This window comes from Henckelia pumila, chromosome 2 (genome assembly GCF_033568475.1).
Source record: "Henckelia pumila isolate YLH828 chromosome 2, ASM3356847v2, whole genome shotgun sequence".
Taxonomy (NCBI): Eukaryota; Viridiplantae; Streptophyta; class Magnoliopsida; order Lamiales; family Gesneriaceae; genus Henckelia; species Henckelia pumila.
The window spans coordinates 11,608,824-11,617,368 of NC_133121.1; the positions used below are offsets into that span (position 1 = coordinate 11,608,824).

Below are 8,545 nucleotides of genomic sequence, written 5' to 3' on the forward strand. Positions count from 1 at the left end.
ATGACATGTGAGTCTACCACACCAAATAGTGGGTTATAGCAGGTTGTAGGACAACACGTCCCAACTCATCAAATATAACTAAAAATTGATGGGTTGTCCTGTCCCACCAAGTAAACGGTTGGATTGGTAATTTTCTAACCGCTCAAATGACGAGATGGGTTGGCGGGTTTTGGAAGGTCTAATCTTAATATTAATTTTGCACCTTATCTCGAGTAAATTTTTTTTTTAAGTTGTATCATTTTTTTAAAAAAAAATCCCGTTCCAAACAATAAATTAATATGTCCAAAAAATGTCAATTCTCTAGAATCATAATGTGACATCATTAATTAGTTGACAAGTAATAATCACCCGAGTAATACTCCTGTGAGACGGTCTCATTTGTGAGACGAGTCAACCCTACTCATATTTATAATAATAAATAATACTTTTGACTTAAAATGTAATACTTTTTAATGGATAACCCATATAAAAGACCCGTCTCAAAAAAATAACCATTGAGACCATCGTAGGAGTTTTTGTCTAACCACCAATAGTCCACACGTTTTGGTTATAACATTAATCAACCATATCTAAAATATTAATGAAAAGATTGTTGATTTTAAATAATTATTGCATATTACATCCAATTGATATTTGAAAATTATTTAGAATGCCCAATTGATTTTAACTAGTGATTACAGTCATTATTGATGATTTTAAATAATGATTAATGTCATTATTGATTATTGGATTATATTACGTACCCAAATGACTTTACTCAAGTGTTCTCTACAAGATACATTTCAAAAAACAATAGTGTATACAATTTCGTACCACACAAAATATTTAATCTCTATTAATTATTAATTATTAATTAATTATTAATCTCTATTAAAAAAAGTGAGTTGAATTGTGTATTGTCCAAATTGTCCTCAAGTTTAATTTATGGGTGAATTGGGCAAAAATCCCCAATCCAAAACAAAATTTTAAAATCAGTCCCTAGCTCATAAAAATTTTATCTGCAGTACCTGATGCAAACCAAACTTATCTTAAACTCCCTAATTCACGTTTTTTACTTATTTGCCCTTAAAATTATATATATTTTTTTATTTTTATCTTATCTCTTCCTCACCCATTTCGGATTGAAACCTCCTCCAAGACTACAGAACGCACAATCCATGGCCACACAAAGAAGATTTGGAATCGGAAACGAAAGAATTCAAGCAATTGAACTAACCCTGAAGCCGATTTTCCAGAGAAGAACGAAAGCAAAGCAGGTGTTCTTTCTTGATCTGTTTTTTTTTTTTTTTTTTTTTCCGAAAGCTCATTCCATTTTTCTTTGAAGTATTGGAATAGCTCTCTGATAATAATCAGAGGCTGAGGCCGATCGGCAAATCTGGGATCTTTTATTTGGTTATGAAAAATCTTTCCTCCTTTTCTTAGTTTAGTTTTCCCGTTCAATTTATGTCCCTTAAAGTTGGGAAGGAAATTGTTATGTTCTTAGTTTCAAAAATTATTCCGACGTATTCGAGTATTGCGTTGAATAATTTTCTCGAACCAAAATATTTAGATTCCCTAAAAAATTCTCACCTAGATTCGGTTCATGGAATCGGGAATCATGCTAGAGAAACAAATCTCAGGCATCTTTATATATCGCCGGCGGCCTTGTATGTGACTCCAGAGCAGGTTTTTGTTCAATTTTTTTGGTTGTAGGTTTTTGTTTGATTTTCCTTTACTTTTTGTTTAATTTTTGCAGGTTTTTGTTCAATTTATTATTGGTTTTATAATGCAGGTTTTGTTCGATTTGCCATTGATTTTACGTGTGTTCCGGAGTTGATTTTCATATGTGACTATTTGTTGATACTAATGTTTTGTTGTTCTATCTTGAACGGTTTTTTCTTGATATTGGATTTTGCTTTGTTTCTTCTTGGTGTTGATGTTTTAATTGTTGGTTGGAATTATATTTCTCGAATTATATTTCTCGAATTTTGATATCGTATGCGAGAACTTTTATTGATTGAAAACTACTTTTATTTTTGTAGAATGGAATCTGGAGTAGGGTCTTCTTCCAACCTTGCTTTTTTGGGTTGCTGCAAATGTAATGAGAAATTATTTGTGATTTCAATTATGAGTGGATCTAGTTTGGATGATTTATTTCAGAGTTTGTCAAGCAAATATGAACAAATTAATCCTCAATCTATGTCACTACAATACATAGCTCCACAGTACAAGATGTACGTTACCTTGAACAACAATGATAATGTCCGTAATATGATACATCTTCACATGTGTATGAGGCTAACTATGATTGAATTGAGGGCCGAGAAAAAAGATCAGACTACAGGAGGTTTAAATACTGAGAGGTATAATTCACTCGTTCCTTTTTTTTTTTGCACTGTCTATACTGTTTACTTCAATAATTATTTGTTATCTTTATGTATAGATAGAGTTTGAAAGCGTGATTTTGTTGTTGTACTTTGTTATAGTTTTTTGGTGATTTTTAATGTTGATTCATCCTAAAAGTAATTCTAAAGTTATGGTTGTGAAATTCATAAGGGACTACGAAGATGACAGACAATCCAGAAGTGATAATGAGCTTGAAGAGGCTCCCGTACAAAATTCCCTTGATTCTTGGTTTCATTGCATACTTGGGGTGGGCCAAACATTCAAAGATGCTGCAGAATTTAGAATTTATATGAAAAAATATTCTGTTGCTATAAGACGCTCATTTTTGTATGCCAAAAATGATCGAGATAAGATTATTGTTGTTTGTACTGAACATAGTTGCAAGTGGCGAGTTTATGCATCTAGACATAAGGCAGACAATCTATTTGGGATCAGAAAATGCAATTTACAACACACTTGTGGAGAGGACAATTTATCTGGTAGAGGACATCCAAGAGCTGATTCAGCTTGGGTCGCAGATTTGATGAAGAATAAATTGAGGGGAGAGCCATCTTACCGTCCCTGTGCAATGGTGAAAGATGTACACAGAGATTTTGGAGTAGATTTAGAGTATCACAAGGCTTGGAAGGGCAAGGAATTAGCTATGCATGATCTCCATGGCACAGATAAGGGGTGTTATGACAAATTGAGATGGTATTGTCGTGCAGTTAGAGAAACAAATCCTGGTAGTGTGGCAGATTGTGAGATTGATGTAGTAACCAATAATTTCAAATGGTTATTCCTTTGTTTTAATGCATGTGCAGTTGGTTTTGCTACTGGTTGTAGACCAATGATATTTCTCGATGGAACTCATATTAAAAACAAATATAAAGGTAGTATCCTACTTGCAGTGGCAAAAGATGCCAATGATGATCTTTTTACATTGGCATACGCTGTAGTGGATGCTGAGAATGATTCGAATTGGGAATGGTTTTGTTTTCATTTGAGAGGTGTCCTTGTTTTGCAACATATCATGGTGTTTGAAAAGTTCACTTTTTTCTCAGATAGACATCCCGGTATTATCAAGGCTGTTAAGCTTATATTTCCGGGAAGTCACCATGCGTATTGTTTGAGGCACTTGGTGGATAATTTTGTGAAGCAGGTTAGTAAGTAATTTAACTTTTTGTTTGAAATCTTCAAATAGTATTATTTATTGACGGTCATATAAATGTCTTAACTTTTTTGTCATTGAAGGTCTTGCGAAGTTATCCGCTACACAACAAAAAACATTGGTCATCTATGTTCAAGAAAGCTGCATATGCCCCTTCACAACAAGAATTTACACGCCACATTAATAATATTTTGGAATCCATGCCTCGTGCTAGTACTTTTATCACAAGTTCTGATCCACAAAGTTGGGCAAATGCTTTGTTTCCTGGTAGGCGATGGGGTGTAATAAATAATAACATTGCCGAATGTTGGAACAACTGGGTTAAACCAGCTCGTCATCTTCCAATTGTTTCTACGGTGGATCATGTACGTGTGCAAATCATGAACATGATGCACAGACGACGGGAAACAACATCAGTCATGGTTCAGGAATTAAGCCCGAAGAAGGAGAAGGCTCTAGCTACCACATATATTGAATCCAGAAACTTGAGTATTAACAAATCATGTGGTTGGAAATTTGAGGTAGTTGATGGTGATAAATCATTTGCGGTTGATTTGAATGAATGGACTTGTTCATGCAAATCTTGGCAGATTAATATGCTTCCATGCAAGCATGCTTGTGCAGCTATTAAATCAAAGTCAATGTCGCTATATTCTTTTTGTGATCGGTATTTTCATATTGAAATGTATCGTCAAGAATATAAAGGAATGATCAATCTCATACCGACATTTGACTTGTACGAGACCAACAATGATGAAGGATCTGTAATCAATGCTCCGGATATACGAAGTCAACCAGGCCGTAGAAGGACTAAGAGGATTCCGTCTCAAGTTGAAACACGTGTGTCAAAGTGTGGTCGTTGTCATAAGCCAGGGCACAACAGACGTAGTTGCAAAGAAGCCATAGAATAGGTTTATATTGTTAATTGAAATAGTATCTCAATATTGAGTGTACCTACAATGATTTACTTGTCGACATCCTTTTCTTATTATATATGATTACTACGAAGTATTGATAACTAATTTATTTTTTTACATTTCTGCAGCAGAAAAAGGAGAGAGGAAGGGCAATTGATCGTGGATTTGCCTGCTAGGAAGCATACACGTTCCAGTGGTGGATTTGTGGTTTAATTTTAGTTTAATGATTTCAGTTCTTAGACATTTTAGTCCGAACTTTGTGGACTTCTATTTATTTATGGTTTTGTTTTGCCTAGATGGTTCTTGTGTTTGTATTGTGCACAACATATTGATATGCTTGTTATCGTTGACGATTAATGTTGATGGTGTTGTTATTTGGTATTGTTGGATGCTCATAAAATAAACGCATATGCCTTTTTCTTCCAAATCCAGAATTTTCGCAGATGCATTAAAACAAGCGCAAAAGCGCTTCCTTTGTTTCTGAATTCTCTGTACAATCACGCAGATGCGTGAATTAAGCCGCAGATGCGGTTCTTCTTCCTTCTCAGTTTTCTGCTCACTGCCTCTTCACGCATAAGCGTGACTTTCTCCCGCATATGCGCAACTTGGATTCTTCTATTTATTTCTTAAAATCTCAGTCAATTCACGCAGAAGCGCGACATTCTCGTGCATATTCATGATTTGATCAAATGCTTTTAATATGTAAGAAATGAAAATCCTCAAGTCTCACTTTATTTCATTGTGCTTGTTTTACCACGTTATGTACTTTATTATCGGATATTTGTACTTCATGGTAGGCTTGTCTGTACCTAATTTTCTGAAATATGTACTCTCGTTAGTTATTTTAATATTTATTGGTTAGTGCATATTTATTTGCCACCAAGTAATTTTATTCACCAACCAAAGTGCACATGCATCTTCTATATTCACCTCCTCAACTTAGTGAATAAATCAAAGGCCATGCTTGTTGACAAATGAAATTCCTCAAGTCTCGCTTTATTCCAATGTGCTTGTTTTACCACGTTTTGTACTTTATTATCGGACATTTGTACTTCATGGTAGGCTTTTCTGTACCTAATTTTCTGAAATATGTACTCTCGTTAGTTATTTCAATATTTATTGGTTAGTGCATATTTATTTGCCACCAAGAAATTTTATTCACCAACCAAAGTGCACATGCATCTCCTATATTCACCTCCTCAACTTAGTATATAAATCGAAGGTCATGCTTGTGATTATATGTCATTTATACTATATTTAGTAGATAACAAATGCTTTTTTAATATGTAAGAAATGAAATTCCTCAAGTCTTGCTTTATTCCAATGTGCTTGTTTTACCACGTTTTGTACTTTATTATCAGACATTTGTACTTCATGGTAGGCTTGTCTGTACCTAATTTTTTGAAATATGTACTCTCGTTAGTTATTTCAATATTTATTGGTTAGTGCATATTTATTTGCCACCAAAAAATTTTATTCACCAACCAAAGTGCACATGCATCTCCTATATTCACCTCCTCAACTTAGTGAATAAATCGAAGGCCATGTTTGTGATTATATGTCATTTGTACTATATTTAGTAGATAACAAATGCTTTTTTAATATGTAAGAAATGAAATTCCTCAAGTCTAACTTTATTCCAATGTGCTTGTTTTACCACGTTTTGTACTCTATTATCGGATATTTGTACTTCATGGTAGGCTTGTCTGTACCTAATTTTCTGAAATATGTACTCTCGTTAGTTATTTCAATATTTAAGCACAAAGTGCATATTTATTTGCCACCAAGAAATTTTATTCACTAACCAAAGTGCACATGCATCTCCTATATTCACCTCCTCAACTTAGTGAATAAATCGAAGGCCATGCTTGTGATTATATGTCATTTATACTATATTTAGTAGATACCAATTGCTTTTTTAATATGTAAGAAATGAAATTCCTCAAGTCTAACTTTATTCCAATGTGCTTGTTTTACCACGTTTTGTACTCTATTATCGGATATTTGTACTTCATGATAGGCTTGTCTGTACCTAATTTTCTGAAATATGTACTCTCGTTAGTTATTTCAATATTTAAGCGCAAAGTGCATATTTATTTGCCACCAAAAAATTTTATTCACTAACCAAAGTGCACATGCATCTCCTATATTTACCTCCTCAACTTAGTGAATAAATCGAAGGCCATGCTTGTGATAATATGTCATTTATTCTATATTTAGTAGATACCAAATGCTTTTTTAATATCTTACAAATGAAATTCCTCAAGTCTAACTTTATTCCAATGTGCTTGTTTTACCACGTTTTGTACTCTATTATCGGATATTTGGACTTCATGGTAGGCTTGTCTGTACCTAATTTTCTGAAATATGTACTCTCGTTAGTTATTTCAATATTTAAGCGCAAAGTGCATATTTATTTGCCACCAAAAAATTTTATTCACTAACCAAAGTGCACATGCATCTCCTATATTCACCTTCTCAACTTAGTGAATAAATCAAAGGCCATGCTTGTGATAATATGTCATTTATTCTATATTTAGTAGATACCAAATGCTTTTTTAATATCTTACAAATGAAATTCCTCAAGTCTAACTTTATTCCAATGTGCTTGTTTTACCACGTTTTGTACTCTATTATCGGATATTTGTACTTCATGGTAGGCTTGTCTGTACCTAATTTTCTGAAATATGTACTCTCGTTAGTTATTTCAATATTTAAGCGCAAAGTGCATATTTATTTGCCACCAAAAAATTTTATTCACTAACCAAAGTGCACATGCATCACCTATATTCACCTCCTCAACTTAGTGAATAAATCGAAGGCCATGCTTGTGATTATATGTCATTTATACTATATTTAGTAGATACCAATTGCTTTTTTAATATGTAAGAAATGAAATTCCTCAAGTCTAACTTTATTCCAATGTGCTTGTTTTACCACGTTTTGTACTCTATTATCGGATATTTGTACTTCATGGTAGGCTTGTCTGTACCTAATTTTCTGAAATATGTACTCTCGTTAGTTATTTCAATATTTAAGCGCAAAGTGCATATTTATTTGCCACCAAGAAATTTTATTCACTAACCAAAGTGCACATGCATCTCCTATATTCACCTCCTCAACTTAGTGAATACATCGAAGGCCATGCTTGTGATAATATGTCATTTATTCTATATTTAGTAGATACCAAATGATTTTTTAATATCTTACAAATGAAATTCCTCAAGTCTAACTTTATTCCAATGTGCTTGTTTTACCACGTTTTGTACTCTATTATCGGATATTTGGACTTCATGGTAGGCTTGTCTGTACCTAATTATCTGAAATATGTACTCTCGTTAGTTATTTCAATATTTAAGCGCAAAGTGCATATTTATTTGCCACCAAAAAATTTTATTCACTAACCAAAGTGCACATGCATCTCCTATATTCACCTCCTCAACTTAGTGAATAAATCGAAGGCCATGCTTGTGATAATATGTCATTTATTCTATATTTAGTAGATACCAAATGCTTTTCTAATATCTTACAAATGAAATTCCTCAAGTCTAACTTTATTTCAATGTGCTTGTTTTTACCACGTTTTGTACTCTATTATCAGATATTTTTACTTCATGGTAGGCTTGTCTGTACCTAATTTTTTGAAATATGTACTCTCGTTAGTTATTTCAATATTTAAGCGCAAAGTGCATATTTATTTGCCACCAAGAAATTTTATTCACTAACCAAAGTGCACATGCATCTCCTATATTCACCTCCTCAACTTAGTGAATAAATCGAAGGCCATGCTTGTGATAATATGTCGTTTATTCTATATTTAGTAGATACCAAATGCTTTTTTAATATCTTACAAATGAAATTCCTCAAGTCTAACTTTATTCCAATGTGTTTGTTTTACCACGTTTTGTACTCTATTATCGGATATTTGTACTTCATGGTAGGCTTGTCTGTACCTAATTTTCTGAAATATGTACTCTCGTTAGTTATTTCAATATTTAAGCGCAAAGTGCATATTTATTTGCCACCAAGAAATTTTATTCACTAACCAAAGTGCACATGCATCTCCTATATTCACCTCCTCAACTTAGTGAAT

General features: G+C 33.2%; 1 protein-coding gene across 1 annotated transcript; it reads left to right on the top strand.

Annotated features, from left to right (window-relative positions):
• Positions 1 to 2,674: 2,674 nt before the first annotated feature.
• LOC140877212 (uncharacterized) lies at positions 2,675 to 4,446 on the top strand. The gene is made up of 2 exons (XM_073280743.1): positions 2,675 to 3,526; positions 3,619 to 4,446. Exons 1-2 carry the CDS (start codon positions 2,675 to 2,677, stop codon positions 4,444 to 4,446), a joined length of 1,680 nt encoding a protein of 559 aa, XP_073136844.1.
• The last annotated feature ends 4,099 nt before the right edge of the window (positions 4,447 to 8,545 follow it).